Raw genomic sequence first — 17,516 nt, forward strand, 5'->3', positions numbered from 1 at the left:
ATGGGTTTTTTTTTTTTTTTTTTTTTTTTTTTTTGCGGTACGCGGGCCTCTCGCCGCAGCGGCCTCTCCCGTTGCGGAGCACAGGCTCCGGACGCGCGGGCCCAGCGGCCATGGCTCACGGGCCCAGCCACTCCATGGCACGTGGGATCTTCCGGACCGGGGCACGAACCCGTGTCCCCTGCATCGGCAGGCGGACTCTCAACCACTGCGCCACCAGGGAAGCCCCTGCCATGGGTTTTTAATTGTTTTCCATGGACTGATACCTGGAACAAAAGTTATAGAAATAGTGAGGAAACAGCCAGCAACTTCACTAAAAAACAACTGACTAAAAAAAAAATTTTAAAAACCAAAAACCAATAGTGAGTTTTTATTTACTGGGAATGTTCAAACACGGGCTAAATGACTGTGAGGTAAGGCCTAAAATTTAAGCCCAGTATTATGTGTTCTTGACATTTAGGAAAAGCTGGAAGAATCTTAAATGGCCTAACCACAACTTTTCTTCCCCACTGTGCTTCCACAGAGAAGGTTCCTAGCCAAACAACACTCCTTATCAAAAGGATCAGGCATAATACCTGCTTATCCCTGAGTAGCAGGTTTCAGTTCCCTGCCAGCCCGTGGAATTATTCAAACAAGCCAACACATCCTTTCTTGGGCATGCGGCACCCTACCCTACTGATACCATAAAATCTGCTTCTCACAGCCTGTCGGTCCACTCTGTTCCCGAGTGCAGCACCCATGTAGCCATGCATGGCATTTGGTGTCCTCCTCCCCTGGGCTGTGAGTGCATGTGATTAATAAACTCCTGTCAATCTCATCTGACCAGTGTCGGGTGCTGTGTGTTCACTTGACCATTTCCATAATTTTAGAATGGGAATCCCTTCCTCACCAATGGGGTGAATGAGATATGATTAAAACAATGAGTCTCCTCCCCACCCTGCCCCCCAGCAGGGATGGTGGAAAGGGAAAAGATTCAAACATCAATTAAATAATTGGAACAAATGATTTGTGAGTTGCCTTCCAATCCCAAGATTCTACTATTTCTGTTTTCAATGCTAGTATTAATATTCATTTTATATTTTCCAAATACAGACAGCAATTTGTCTGTCTATCTACTATTAGCACCCATGAGATTGTTTTGCAAGCAGTTTATTTATATACCTTTCTCTCAGCTCAAAGCTCAGAAAGCCATGATTTATTAATCTGTTTATACCTTAGAATAGCATAATGCCTGACACATTGCAGATATTTAGTGAATATTTGGTGAGTGAATCTGAAAATCACTTTCACCATTGGAATTTGAGAAAATATTACCAATGAGCTGTGAAATTCTCCTTAAACAACAGAACATATAAGTAAATATCATAGATATGAATTCCCCAACACTGTTGAAATCCACCCTCACTCCATACACCTGTAGATGGAGGGAATGAGGTCTTAGAGTGTTGCCCAATTTTTCTCTTCTCATTCCCGTTCCAAAATGCATGCCAGTTGAAGAACCCTGAAGGCAGCATCTCACTTTGTGTAGGAAGGAGAATTAATATAGCTGTAAGGTGATCCCAACTCCTTGCCTGTCTGTTAATTCTGAATGCTCCATTCACTTCGGAATCCCTGCTGAGAGCTAAAACATTGCTTCTATAAGAAGGCGTTTATTTTAGGCATAGTTTCATTCTTCAAGTGTGCAGCTGCAGAGCACCCCTATCCTGAATTATGTGAAGAATATGGAGAAAGCTAAAATGGTTGGCTTGAAGATGTTTGACATATAATAAGTAATAAAACAGAAAGAAAAAAGATATTTAAATTGGTTTACTAGTTAAAAGTTAAATTTTTTTCCAGTTTTATTGAGATAATAATTGACATATAACACTGTACAAGTTTGTGTCCAGCATAATGACTTGACTTACATATATTATGAAATGATTACAACAATGTTTAGTTAACAGCCATCATCTCATATAAACACAAAAGAGAAAGGGATTATTTTCCTTGTGATGAGAGCTCTTAGGATTTATTCTCTTAACAACTTTCATAAATACCACACAGTAGTGTTAACTGTAGTCATCGTGTTGTACATTACACCCCTAGTACTTATTTGTCTTATTTGTCTGGAAGTTTGTACCTTTTGACCACCTTCATTCAATTCCCCTTACCTCATCCCCCACCTCTGGTAACCACAAATCTCATCTCTTTTTTTACAAGCATGGTTTTCTCTCTCTCTCTCTCTCTCTCTCTTGCTCTCTCTCTCTCTCTCCCCCTCTCTCTCTCTCTCTCTTTCAATCTCAAGATTTCACATATAAATGAGATCATACAGTATTTGTCTTTCTCTGTCTGACTTAGCATAATGCTCTCAGGGTCCATCCATGTTGTCACAAATGGCAAGATTTTCTTCTTTTTTATGGCTGAATAATATATATATACACATCTTAAGTTCTTTATCCATTCATCCATTGACAGACACTTAGGTTGTTTTCATGTCTTGACTGTTGTAAATAATGCTGTTATGAACATGAGTGTGCTGATATTGCTTCAACATAGTGTTTTTATTTCTTTTGGATATATTCCCAGAAGTGGAATTGCTAGATGATATGGTAGTTCTATTTTTAATTTTTTGAAGAACCTCTATACTGTTTTCCATAGTGGCTATACCAGTTTACACTCCCATCAACAGTGCACAGGTGTTTATTCTTTTGATAGAATGGCATATGTTTCTTTTCCCAGCCCAGAGATATATGAATTTTTTTTTTAGAAAAAAATAAATAAAAGGACGGGTCTGACCAGGAAATTTTTCTAATTCATAAACTTATATACCTTCACAAAGTATAAAATAAATTGTGTTTATTAGCAAGAATAAAATTATGTCAAACCGGGCTTCCCTGGTGGCACAGTGGTTGAGAGTCCGCCTGCCGATGCAGGGGACGTGGGTTCGTGCCCCGGTCCGGGAAGATCCCACATGCCGCGGAGCGGCTGGGCCCGTGAGCCATGGCCGCTGAGCCTGCGCATCCAGAGCCTATGCTCCGCAATGGGAGAGGCCACAACAGTGAGAGGCCCGCGTACCGCAAAAAAAAAAAAAAAAAAATTATGTCAAACAACCTCTGGTGTTGAAACCAAAGATACAGAGTTTCCATATCTGTACGTCCTTATATAGTACAAAGCATGTGGTTGGCACTTAGTAAACATATATTGGTTAAATAAGCTAATAATAGAATGTGCTCCCTTTCATTGATCCTAGACCTTAAGAAAGACTTTAATATAACATAAGTGTTTTTTCCATCTCCTGGGTTTATCCCCAGTAAACAGATCCGAGCCATCCTGGGCCAGTTCAGCCAGGCAGAAGCCTTACTAATGAAAGCTGGAGTGCAACCAGGGACTTTAGATGGAGTTCTTTTGGATCTTGGGTGTTCCTCCATGCAACTTGATGCCCCTGAAAGAGGTTTTTCCCTTCGGAAGGATGGCCCCTTGGACATGAGAATGGATGGTGACAGGTGAGTATTGATAAAGCATTTCTCCTCATAACAAGAAATCAATTTCTCAAAAACACTCTGAATTTAATTTCTTTTTAAGACTGTAGAATTCCCATCACACGCCCACACCTAACACTATCCATACATAATAAATCAGTTTTGTTTGCTACTCATTATAGACTTTAGTCTTTCTCTAGATTTGGGATTCTAAAAGAAAAATCATTGCAGTCTTTACACAGAGTAGTGAAGAGGATAACTTTAATACTGATTTTCTTTTTTACAGATACAGTGTGATCTTTTAGACCACTAACAATATTAATATGATACTGAAGCAATAGTTTCATTTTGGTGCAGGCCCAACATGCCTTTTGTGAAAAGTAAAAGGAACTATATTTAATGCATATTCTTTTGAATACTGCATAAAAGGCAAGATCCTAGAGGTCAGCAATTGTGTGTTGTGTCCTGTTTCTTGTACAGTCACTTGGATTCAACCTTCTCCAGAGAAACTAAAATTTATGGTACTAAGTCAGACACAGTACTATGTGTAAGACAGCTTTACACCTCCTCTTCATTCCTCACCACCTTGAAAATACATTCTCCATCATTTAAATAGGTAACATATATTAAATAACACAAAGAGGGTCACATTCTAGGAAAGTATAGGATAATTTCTTTTGAATCTAAATTAATTTTAAAAGCTTAGATTAGCACTTGTCTCTATGCACAACACTGGCCCAGGAACTGAATAGCCTGTACCTACAAAACAAATCTTAAGCATGTTTTTCTCATTTTATGCACCCCCTCCACCAAATTATTTATCATGGCCCCTACATTTGGGAAGTTTACTTTCTAAAAGAACATTAGTCTTTCTTCTATCTAAATTTGTAAGCTATTCTGTTACTAATCTGCAATTCTAGACCTGCACAAACATTTCTACTGAAACAAATGTATTTTCCAACATTTCTTCCAATCTGTCAGAAGGATCTTTATATGAGAAATTTAATGTCCAATTTAAGTCAACAATTTAATGTTGAGTTGACTTTGACTTTTTTTCCCACAAACTTCTTTGTCTCATGGTAATTATTCACATATAGCCTTTCCCCATGTTTTGATATGACCTGTTAACTTAGAGTGTGACTCATCTTGTTGGAACCTTTTTGTTTTAAGTCTTATACCTTCATTTGCACAAATTGGCATTCATGGAGTGAAGAATGTCATAAAAGAAAACAAAAATCTTTTAAAGACCAATGACTAATAGTAGAGGTCAAATATCTTCTCAGGTTTGGAGATTGAGGTTGTTGTGCAGAGGTAATAAAATGTAAAGCAAATTTCTGCTGTTCCTATGTCTTACTAAGGATGCCTTCTGAAATACAGTGAACAAAGCTTCTAGGTAATAGTAATAAATCCCCATATTGTTAATGTAGAGACATCAACAAACTGTAGTCTATAAATGAGCGTTCCTGAGGTTCTCCCCTAAGAACATGAAAATAAGCCCTTGAGAATTAAACTCTAAGTCAATATGTAATAGATAATAATAGTATTGAGCAAATGTATCTTGAAAAGCTGGATGGCTTCCAGGTAGATAGCATAGGCTGTAAACTAATCAGAGATGTTAACATATCTGAAGAAAGTTCATGGCATTCAGAAAGGAGGAGTTGGTTCACATGAATTCATAGACAAGGGAAAGTTGGAGATGCAAATATGTTTAATGCTAATCTAAGTGGTATTATGGGAAGAGGGAGTCCAAGCCAATAAATTTGGCCAGTCAGATCCTAGAAGCTGATATTTCCCTGTGATGAAGATGGATGCAAGAGGCTTTCTTAACCTGTTGCCATTTAACACTGGAATCTTACAGAATAGTTAATTCTGTACTACCCCAAGTTCAACAATAGCTTTCAGATCATAATAAGTTTTCATATAGCAGAAAGAAGTTCCCAGCTTCAAGGACTTGCAGGTCTAGCTCTTTTGTCAATTGTATTCTTCACTAGAAGGTAATAATGAATTGTCATAAATTATGGTAATATTTATGCAATAAATTATGTTAATATTTTCTTTCTCTCCTGAGTTTAGTGATTTGTAAGTTGGTGATCTCTGGAGGACTGACAAGATCTCTTAACTTTTAATTTGGAGGGGCAGATTTTGTATGTTGGCTTCTTCACTATTTGAATGCATATTCTGAAGCCTCCTAACAGCCTATCAGTTTTCCAGAGTATTGCCCCTTTTGCCTTGTAGCCCTATGGAAACTTGGGTTGGCCAAAAAAGTTTGTTCATTTTCTTCCGTAAGATGGCTCTAGTAGCCCTTAGTTGTCTTTCACTTCATTCGAAACAATTTTATTAGATTGTATTGTGACAGCTGTCAAATTACCATGCATTAAAAAAATACTTATCAAAATTGGTGAATTTTTGTGTAGCCATTTAATATTGAAGATGGAAGGAAAAAACCAACATTTTCAGAATATTATGCTTTATTATTTCAAGAACGGTAAAAACACAACTGAAATGCAAAAAAAAGATTAATGCAGTGTATGGTGCTGTGACTGATCAAACGTGTCGAAAGTGGTTTGTGAAGTTATGTGCTGGAGATTGCTCGCTGGACAATGCTCCATGGTCAGGTAGACCATTTGAAGATGACAGCAATCAAATTGAGACATTAGTTGTGAACAATGTTATACCACGCAGGAGATAGCTGACATACTCAAAATATCCAAATCAAGCGTTGAAAATCATTTGCACCAGCTTGGTTATGTTAATCGCTTTGATGTTTGTGTTCCACATAAGTTAGCGAAAAAAAACCTTCTTGACAGTATTTCTGCATGCGATTCTCTACTGAAACTAACGAAAACTTCCATTCTTAAAACAAATTGTGACAGATGATGAAAAGTGGATACTGTACAATAATGTGGAATGGAAGAGATTGTGGGGCAAGTGAAATGAACCACCACCAACCACACCAAACGCTGGTTTTCATCCAAAGAAGGTGATATATGGTGGAATTGGAAGGGAGCCCTTATTATGAGCTCCTTCCAGAAAACCAAAAGATTAATTCCAACAAGTACTGCTCCCAATTAGACCAACTGAAAGCAGCACTTGACAAAAAGTGTCCGGAATTAGTCAACAGAAAATGCATAATCTTCCAGCAGGATAACACAAGACCGCATGTTTCTTTGATGACCAGGCAAAAACTGTTACAGCTTGGCTGGGAAGTTCTGATTCATCTGCCGTATTCACCAGACATTGACCCTTCAGATTTCCATTTATTTCAGTCTTTACAAAATTCTCTTAAGGCAAAAAAATTCAACTCCCTGGAAGACTGTAAAAGGCACCCGGAACAGTTCTTTGCTCAAAAAGATAAAGTTTTGAGAGGACTTCCCTGGTGGCGCAGTGGTTGAGAGTCCGCCTGCCGATGCAGGGGACACGGGTTCGTGCCCTGGTCCGGGAGGATCCCACATGCCGCGGAGCGGCTGGACCCGTGAGCCATGGCTGCTGAGCCTGCGCGTCCAGAGTGCTCCGCAACGGGAGAGGCCACAACAGTGAGAGGCCTGCGTACCGCAAATAAATAAATAAATAAACTCATTTTAAAAGTTTTGGGAAGATGGAATTATGAAGAAAAATGGCAGAAGGTAGTGGAACAAAACGGTGAATACGTTCTTCAATAACATTCTTGGTGAAAATGAAAAACGTCTTTTATTTTTATTTAAAAACCGAAGGAAATTTTTGGCTAACCCAGTACACTACTATTCTATGTGAACATGAGTAAAATAAAATTATGCCTATTATCCACTGAACTGTATTTGAGCAAAATGCTCTTTTAATTTTACTTAAAAGTAGAAAGGTATTTAAAAAAAAAAACTGCTGAGTACATCCATACTAATCTTAGAATTGTCCTGGTAGAACTGTACATATATTCTATGAGTCTGAATTTACCATCACTAACAAGTTTCATTCTGATGCTTTGTGGTTTGGGCAGTTGAATTAACAGCTAGGTAAGATCTAACAGGGATTTTTCAGTTAGACCAAGAATGATGTTTGGCAAATCTAGGAATGGACAAGATCTAAAGGACAGTGACATTCATTGAATTTCTCTGTTCCAGGCATTATACTATCTAGTTTATAATTGTGTGGACCCTTAATTCTCTCAACAATTCTGTGAGGTAAGCATTGTTACTTACAGGTTAGAAATTGAGGCTCCAATAGGTTCAAAAGCTTACACAATATGAGTAGCAAGGCTATGATTCTGATCGAGGTTGATCTAACTCTATAGACCAAATCTTCATCCTTAAAGCTGTTATTGAAGGAGCAAAGCCTGTTGAGATGGAAATAGGCTACCTCATAGGAAGTTCATTGATCTGGGAGTACCATGGCAGCCGAAAAGAAAAAAAAAAGAATCACAGGATCTAGAAAACAAGGTTACACACACACACACACACACACACACACACACAAGGAGAGAGAGAGAGAGAGAGAGAGAGATGGAGGTCATGGCGAAATAGGGGACAAGCCAAGGACAACAACAAAATTATTTTCCTGGTGGTACTAGACATGTTAACAAGGTGCAATGTAGTATTTTTAAGGATGGATTCAGGTATTCCTTGGCGACACCACTCTGATTGATGGTCAGGTCTTAAAGCTACCATATCCTTGTTACTTAAAGTCATTACAGTATGGTACCAACAATCAATCCAACATATTAACTACAGGAGAGAGAATTGTACTATTAGCAAGGCTATCTTTCTAATAATTAAGATCTCAGTTAGCTCATCACTTAAAATTCCTTGACGCATTTCCCTAAATTAAGGTAAATTGGAATGGCCTGACAAAGTGAATACTATTTCCTGTTACTATAATTTATTCTATTTAACCAGAGGTTGGTATTGCTTTGTCTCCTCCACCTGAAATTACCATCTAGGCCTGTTTAATATTGTTTGTTAATTACCAGATTTTACCCCATGGTGACTTTTGTCATGGGTGTATAAGCCCATATTGTTAACAACTTGAAATAATATATGTTATTACTATTACGGTTGTTCAAGTTTTTGTGAGGGAAACTGACCAGCAGTATCTTCCTTTTTAGACTTTCTAAATTCAATTTGTACCCCCATATAAATAGTTGCTTACTTTACAGTATTAGATTTAGTTAAGTTCCTGAGATCTAGGCTCATTTAAATATCAGTCAGTAAGCCTTGTATCTTCTATACTGAAAAAAAAACAAATCAAGCAGTAATTTAAATTTGAACAAACTAAATCCAAAACATTTTCCATTATTTTAGTTTAGGACAAATCTTTTTTTTTTTTCTTTTACATCTTTATTGGAGTATAATTGCTTTGCAATGGTGTGTTAGTTTCTGCTTTATAACAAAGTGAATCAGTTATACATATACATATGTTCCCATATCTCTTCCCTCTTGCCTCTTCCTCCCTCCCACCTTCCCTATCCCTCCACTCTAGGTGGTCACAAAGCACCCAGCTGATATCCCTGTGCTATGCGGCTGCTTCCCACTAGATATCTACCTTACATTTGGTAGTGTATATATGTCCATGCAACTTTCTCGCTTTGTCACAGCTTACCGTTCCCCCTCCCCATATCCTCAAGTCCATTCTCTAGTAGGTCTGTGTCTTTATTCCTGTCCTACCCCTAGGTTCTTCATGACATTTTTTTTTCTTAAATTCCATATATATGTGTTAGCATACGGTATTTGTCTTTCTCTTTCTGACTTACTTCACACTGTATGACAGACTCTAGGTCCATCCACCTCATTACAAATAGCTCAATTTCGTTTCTTTTTATGGCTGAGTAATATTCCATTGTATATATGTGCCACATCTTCTTTATCCATTCATCTGATGATGGACACTTAAATTGTTTCCATCTCCAGGCTATTGTAAATAGAGCTGCAATGAACATTTTGGTATATGACTCTTCTTGAATTATGGTTTTCTCAGGGTATATACCCAGTAGTGGGATTGCTGGGTCATATGGTAGTTCTACTTGTAGTTTTTAAAGGAACCTCCATACTGTTCTCCATAGTGGCTGTACCAATTGACATTCCCATCAGCAGTGCAAGAGTGTTCCCTTTTCCCCACACCCTCTCCAGCATTTTTTGTTTCTAGATTTTTTGATGATGGCCATTCTGACTGGTGTGACATGATATCTCATTGTAGTTTTGATTTCTCTAATGATTAATGATGTTGAGCATTCTTTCATGTGTTTGTTGGCAGTCTGTATATCTACTTTGGAGAAATGTCTATTTAGGTCTTCTGCCCATTTTTGGATTGGATTGTTTGTTTTTTTGTTATTGAGCTGCATGAGCTGCTTACAAATTTTGGAGATTAATCCTTTGTCAGTTGCTTCATTTGCAAATATTTTCTCCTATTCTGAGGGTAGTCTTTTGGTCTTCTTTATGGTTTCCTTTGCTGTGCAAAAGTTTAAGTTTTATTAGGTCCCATTTGTTTATTTTTGTTTTTATTTCCATTTCTCTAGGAGGTGGGTCAAAAAGGGTCTTGCTGTGATTTATGTCATAGAGTGTTCTTCCTATGTTTTCCTCTAAGAGTTTGATAGTTTCTGGCCTTACATTTAGGTCGTTAATCCATTTTGAGCTTATTTTTGTGTATGGTATTAGGGAGCGATCTAATCTCATACTTTTACATGTACCTGTCCAGTTTTCCCAGCACCACTTATTGAAGAGGCTGTCCTTTCTGCACTGTACATTCCTGCCTCCTTTATCAAAGATAAGGTGACCATATGTGCATGGGTTTATCTCTGGGCTTTCTATCCTGTTCCATTGATCTATTTTTCTGTTTTTGTGCCAGTACCATACTGTCTTGATTACTGTAGCTTTGTAGTATAGTCTGAAGTCAGGGAGCCTGATTCCTCCAGCTCCGTTTTTCTTTCTCAAGATTGCTTTGGCTATTCGGGGTTTTTTGTGTTTCCATACAAATTGTGAAATATTTTGTTCTAGTTCTGTGAAAAATGCCAGTGGTAATTTGATAGGGATTGCACTGAATCTGTAGATTGCTTTGGGTAGTAGAGTCATTTTCACAATGTTGATTCTTCCAATCCAAGAACATGGTATATCTCTCCATCTATTTGTATCATCTTTAATTTCTTTCATCAGTGTCTTATAATTTTCTGCATCTCCTTATGTAGGTTTATTCCTAGATATTTTATTCTTTTTGTTGCAGTGGTAAATGGGAGTGTTTACTTGATTTCACTTTCAGATTTTTCATCATTAGTGTATAGGAATGTGAGACATTTCTGTGCATTAATTTTGTATCCTGCTACTTTACCAAATTCATTGATTAGCTCTAGTAGTTTTCTGGTAGCATCTTTAGGATTCTCTATGTATAGTATCATGTCATCTGCTAACAGTGACAGATTTACTTCTTCTTTTCCGGTTTGGATTCCTTTTATTTCCTTTTCTTCTCTGATTGCTGTGGCTAAAACTTCCAAAACTATGTTGAATAATAGTGGTGAGAGTGGGCAACCTTGTCTTGTTCCTGATCTTAGTGGAAATGCTTTCAGTTTTTCACCATTGAGGACGATGTTGGCTGTGGGTTTGTCATATATGGCCTTTATTATGTTGAGGAAAGTTCCCTCTATGCCTAGTTTCTGCAGGGTTTTTATCATAAATGGGTGTTGAATTTTGTCGAAAGCTTTCTCTGCAGCTGTTGAGATGATCATATGGTTTTTCTCCTTCAATTTGTTAATATGGTGTATCACGTTAATTGATTTGCATATATTGAAGAATCTTTGCATTCCTGGAGTAAACCCCACTTGATTATGGTGTATGATCATTTTAATGTGCTGTTGGATTCTGTTTGCTTGTATTTTGTTGAGGATTTTTGCATCTATGTTCATCAGTGATATTGGCCTGTAGTTTTCTTTCTTTGTGACATCCTTGTCTGGTTTTGATATCAGGGTGATGGTGGCCTTGTAGAATGAGTTTGGTAGTGTCCTCCCTCTGCTATATTTTGGAAGAGTTTGAGAAGGATAGGTGTTAGCTCTTCTCTAAATGTTTGATAGAATTCACCTGTGAAGCCATCTGGTCCTGGGCTTTTGTTTGTTGGAAGAATTTTAATCACAGTTTCAATTTCAGTGCTTGTGATTGGTCTGTTCATATTATCTATTTCTTCCTGATTCAGTCTTGGCAGGTTGTGCATTTCTAAGAATTTGTCCATTTCTTCCCGGTTTTCCATTTTATTGGCATAGAGTTGCTTGTAGTAATCTCTCACGATCGTTTGTATTTCTGCAGTGTCAGTTGTTACTTCTCCTTTTTCATTTCTAATTCTATTGATTTGAGTCTTCTCCCTTTTTTTCTTGATGAGTCTGGCTAATGGTTTATCAATTTTGTTTATCTTCTCAAAGAACCAGCTTTTAGTTTTATTGATGTTTGCTATCATTTCCTTCATTTCTTTTTCATTTATTTCTGATCTGATTTTTATAATTTCTTTCCTTCTGCTAACTTTGGGTGTTTTTTGTTCTTCTTTCTCTAATTGCTTTAGGTGCAAGGTTGGGTTGTTTATTCGAGATGTTTCCTGTTTCTTAAGGTAGGATTGTATTGCTATAAACTTCCCTCTTAGAACTGCTTTTGCTGCATCCCATAGGTTTTGGGTCGTCGTGTCTCCACTTTCATTTGTTTCTAGGTATTTTTTTATTTCCTGTTTGATTTCTTCAGTGATCACTTCATTATTAAGTAGTGTATTGTTTAGCCTCCATGTGTTTGTATTTTTTACAGATCTTTTCCTGTAATTGATATCTAGTCTCATAACGTTGTGGTTGAAAAAGATACTTGACAAAATTTCAATTTTCTTACACTTACGAAGGCTTGATATGTGACCCAGGATATGATCTATCCTGGAGAATGTTCCATGAGCACTTGAGAAAAATGTGTATTCTGTTGTTTTTGGATGGAATGTCCTATAAATATCAATTAAGTTCATCTTGTTTAATGTATCCTTTAAAGTTTGTGTTTCCTTATTTATTTTCATTTTGGATGATCTGTCCATTAGTGAAAGTCAGGTGTTAAAGTCCCCTACTATGAATGTGTTACTGTCAATTTCCCCTTTTATGGCTGTTAGCATCTGCCTTATGTATTGAGGTGCTCCTATGTTGGGTGCATAAATATTTACAATTGTTATATCTTCTTCCTGGATCGATCCCTTGATCATTATGCAGTGTCCTTCTTTGTCTCTTCCAATAGTCTTTATTTTAAAGTCTATTTTGTCTGATATGAGAATTGCTACTCCAGCTTTCTTTTGGTTTCCATTTGCATGGAATATCTTTTTCCATCCCCTTACTTTCAGTTTGTATGTGTCTGTAGGTCTTAAGTGGGTCTCCTGTAGACAGCATATATATGGGTCTTGTTTTTGTATCCATTCAGCCAATCTGTGTCTTTTGGTGGGAGCATTTAGTCCATTTACATTTAAGGTAATTATCGATATGTATGTTCCTATTCCCGTTTTCTTAATTGTTTTCTGTTCGTTATTGTAGGTCTTTTCCTTCTCTTGTGTTTCTTGCCTACAGAAGTTCCTTTAGCATTTGTTGTAAAGCTGGTTTCTTGGTCCTGAACTCTCTCAGCTTTTGCTTGTCTGTAAAGATTTTAATTTCTCCATCAAATCTAAATGAGATCCTTGCTGGGTAGAGTAATCTTGGTTGCAGGTTTTTCTCCTTCATCACTTTAAATATGTCCTGCCGGTCCCTTCTGGCTTGCAGAGTTTCTGCTGAAAGATCAGCTGTTAACCTTATGGGGATTCCCTTGTGTGTTATTTGTTGTTTTTCCCTTGCTGCTTTTAATATGTTTTCTTTGTATTTAATTTTTGACAGTTTGATTAATACGTGTCTTGGTGTATTTCTCCTTGGATTTATCCTGTATGGGACTCTCTGTGCTTCCTGGACTTGATTAACTATTTCCTTTCCCATATTAGGGAAGTTTTCAACTATAATCTCTTCAAATATTTTATCAGTCCCTTTCTTTTTCTCTTCTTCTTCTGGAACCCCTATAATTCTAATGTTGGTGCATTTAATGTTGTCCCAGAGGTCTCTGAGACTGTCCTCAGTTCTTTTCATTCTTTTTTCTTTATTCTGCTCTGCAGTAGTTATTTCCACTATTTTATCTTCCAGGTCACTTATACATTCTTCTGCCTCAGTTATTCTGCTATTGATCCCATCTGGAGTATTTTTAATTTCATTTATTGTGTTGTTCATCGTTGGTTGTTTCATCTTTAGTTCTTCTAGGTCCTTGTTAAATGTTTCTTACATTTTGTCTATTCTATTTCCAAGATTTTGGATCATCTTTACTATCATTATTCTAAATTCTTTTTCAGGTAGACTTCCTATTTCCCCTTCATTTGTTAGGTCTGGTGGGTTTTTATCTTGCTCCTTCATCTGCTGTGTGTTTTTCTGTCTTCTCATTTTGCTTATCTTACTGTGTTTGGGGTCTCCATTTTGCAGGCTGCAGGTTTGTAGTTCACGTTGTTTTTGGTGTCTGTCCCCAGTGGCTAAAGTTGCTTCAGTGGGTTGTGTAGGCTTCCTGGTGGAGGGGACTAGTGCCTGTGTTCTGGTGGATGAGGCTGGATCTTGTCTTTCTGGTGGGCAGGTCCACGTCTGGTGGTGTGTTTTGGGGTGTCTGTGGATTTATTATGCTTTTGGGCAACTTCTCTGCTAATGGGTGGGGTTGTGTTCCTTTCTTGCTAGTTGTTGGCATAGGGTGTCCAGCACTGTAGCTTGCTGCTCGTTGAGTGAAGCTGGATGCTGGTGTTGAGATGGAGATCTCTGGGAGATTTTCGCCGTTTGGTATTATGTGGAGCTGGGAGGTCTCTTGTGGACCAGTGTCCTGAAGTTGGCTTTCCCACCTCAGAGGCACAGCACTGACTCCTGGCTGCAGCACTAAGAGCGTTTCATCCACACGGCTCCGAATAAAAGGGAGAAAAAGTAGAAAGAAAGGAAGGAAGGAAAGAAGGAAGGAAGAAAGAAAGGAGAGAGGGAGGGAGGAAGGACGGAAGGAAGGAAAGAAAGAAAGAAAGAAAGAAAGAAGATAAAATAAAGTTATTAAAATAAAAAATAATTATTAAGAAAAAAATTTTAAAAAAAAACGGACGGATAGAACCCTAGGACAAATGGTGGAAGCAAAGCTATACAGACAAAATCTCACACAGAAGCATACACATACACACTCACCAGAAGAGGAAAAGGGGAAAAAATAATAAATCTTGCTCTCAAAGTCCACCTCCTCAATTTGGGATGATTCGTTGTCTATTCATGTATTCCACAGATGCAGGGTACATCAAGTTGATTGTGGAGCTTTAATCCGCTGCTTCTGAGGCTGCTGGGAGAGATTTCCCTTTCTCTTCTTTGTTCTCACTGCTCCTGGGGCTCAGCTTCGGATTTGGCCTCGCCTCTGCGTGTAGGTCGCTGGTGGGCATCTGTTCTTCGCTCAGACAGGACGGGGTTAAAGGAGCAGCTTCTTCGGGCACTCTGGCTCACTCAGGCTGTGGAGAAGGAGGGGCATGGAGTGCGTTGCGAGCCTGCGGCGGCAGAGGCCGGCGTGACGTTGCACCAGCCTGAGGCGCGCCGTGCGTTCTTCCGTGGAAGTTGTCCCAGGATCCCGGGACCCTGGCAGTGGCGGGCTGCACAGGCTCCCCGGAAGGGGGGTGTGGATAGTGAGCTGTGCTCGCACACAGGCTTCTTGGTGGCAGCAGCAGCGGTCTTAGCGTCTCATGCCCGTCTCTGGGATCCGCGCTGTTAGCTGCAGCTCGCGCCCGTCTCTGGAGGTCCTTTAAGCAGCGCTCTTAATCTCCTCTCCTCGCGCACCAGGAAACCAAGAGGGAAGAAAAAGTCTCTTGCCTCTTTGGCAGATCCAGACTTTTCCCCGGATTCCCTCCCGGCTAGCTGTGGTGCACTAACCCACTGCAGGCTGTGTTCACGCCGCCAACCCGAGTCCTCTCCCTGCGCTCCAACCGAAGCCCGAGCCTCAGCTCCCAGCCCCGCCCGCCCCAGCGTGTGAGCAAACAAGCCTCTCGGGCTGGTGAGTGCCGGTCGGCATCGATCCTCTGTGCGGGAATCTCTCCACTTGCTTTCCGCACCCCTGATTCTGTGCTCGCCTCTGCGGCTCCGAATCTTCCCCCCTCCGCCACCCGCAGTCTCTGCCCGCGAAGGGGCTTCCCAGTGTGTGGAAACCTTTCCTCCTTCACAGCTCCCTCCCACTGGTGTAGGTCCCGTCCCTATTCTTTTGTCTCTGTTTATTGTTTTTTCTTTTGCCCTACCCAGGTACGTGGGGACTTTCTTGCCTTTTGGGAGGTCTGAGGTCTTCTGCCCGTGTTCAGTAGGTGTTCTGTAGGAGTTGTTCCACGTGTAGATGTATTTCTGGTGTATCTGTGGGGAGGAAGGTGATCTCCGTGTGTTACTCTTCCGCCATCTTCCTGACCTCTAAGGAGAAATCTTCATAAGCCATAATTACTTCTTTCTGAGTTAAAGGCTAGTAAAGCATTTTAACTTCCTGCTGCCCTTGACCTTAATGAATGTCACACACAGTCCCACTTGCCATAATCATGGGTATTTGAAACGGAAAATCTATTTCATTTGTGTAAGATTTCAGTCTGTGACTTTAAAAACCTCATAAGACCTCTTAGACTATGTGTGTATGCCTGACTTTATGTCTCAGTACTCTGAAGTTTCACCTCTTGTCAATGAAAACTGACGTCAGTGAAGTAATTGGCTCTTCTTCTGCGTAGGTACCCTGACATGCCCACCGCAGCTGATGCTGTGAACGCTTTAGATCAACAGGCACTTGCATCCATCCTGAGAACATACGGGGAGGAGAAGCACGCCAAGAAAATCGCTTCAGCAATCGTTCAGGCACGCAGCATCTACCCCATCACCAGAACCCAGCAGCTTGCCAGCATCGTTGCAGGTACCCTCATTAATTCTGAACAGTGTCTGAGAGAAAAAAAAAAAAAATATATATATATATATATATATATATATACACACACACATACACACACACACACACACACACACACACACATCTATGTGTGTGTGTGTGTATATATATATGAATTCCCCCAAACTCCCAGAGGGATTCATTTGTACTTGAAATCATGCAGGATAGAATCTTGCTTATCCTTCTCTTATGCCACCTTTCTTTGGATTTGCAAGCTTCCCCCCTCCAACACCTCTCCCCCACACAATTTTTAAAAATATACTGTAGTTTGCTGATTAGTTTAATAATAGAAAATTTTTGTGCATGAGGTGATTTATCATTTGTGCCTACCAAGGTGAAACATGGAATGACAAGAGCAGAAGAATTTCTCTATCCATTACAGTGGTTGATAAGCATCCTGTATAAGATATGACATTACCTCTCTTAGTTTCACATTTCTGCATTTTAATATTTTGGGCAAAAGGAGAATTGCATTGCCCAACTGCTAAAATAAAATCCAGTGACTCATACATCTATTCTAAACAACCAGCTAACAAAGGGTATGTGATGTATAGGTTATTCCACTTTGTGAATGCTAACTAAATCAGCCTGAGGGGCTTATTGAAACATTTCATCTTTTCTGCTGTTCACCACCATAAACCTCTTGAACCTAAGTATAGCTAGGAGGTGCTTTATTATAGCCTTTCTGTCTGAAGCCAAAGTTGTTTCACAGCTGTGTTCCATGATGAAAGTTTTCAAGGCAAAAATATAACTCCTGAAGTTATTTAACAGAATTCCAGTGGTAAATTCTTCATCTTGTTGGACCATCTGAAACTCTACATCATTTTTATTTACCAAATGTAATAAGATTTTTTTTAATAGTTCCTATTAAGTTACTTTAAGTAGCTAAAGATGTAGAAAAAAGGAATATTTGTATAGCTTGTAAAAAGAACATAATGTTAGTTGCCTCTATCTTATTATCATACATAGTTTAAGGAATAAAACTTAATTATAAATTCACTCAGATTGAGATTTAGAGGTCATGTAGCAACTATTTTATAACAATTTAATAAAACTATATTCTATTTAGTTATTAAGAGTTGACCAAGTCTTTAATTTTTTAAGCTGCATACTTCAAGGC

At 38.9% G+C, this 17,516-nt stretch overlaps 1 protein-coding gene across 3 annotated transcripts in view; it reads left to right on the forward strand.

Moving 5' to 3' along the window:
• Positions 1-17,516, forward strand: part of METTL15 (methyltransferase 15, mitochondrial 12S rRNA N4-cytidine) — a 377,256-nt gene that overhangs the window by 141,480 nt on the left and 218,260 nt on the right. For all 3 annotated transcript variants that reach the window (XM_082660250.1, XM_082660251.1, XM_082660249.1), the window contains exons 4-5: positions 3,288-3,479; positions 16,185-16,363. In XM_082660250.1, coding sequence (XP_082516376.1) covers positions 3,288-3,479; positions 16,185-16,363 — 371 coding nt within the window. The remainder of the gene's footprint in view (positions 1-3,287; positions 3,480-16,184; positions 16,364-17,516) is intronic.

Source organism: Grampus griseus, assembly GCF_964374135.1.
Source record: "Grampus griseus genome assembly, chromosome: 8".
Lineage (NCBI taxonomy): Eukaryota > Metazoa > Chordata > Mammalia > Artiodactyla > Delphinidae > Grampus > Grampus griseus.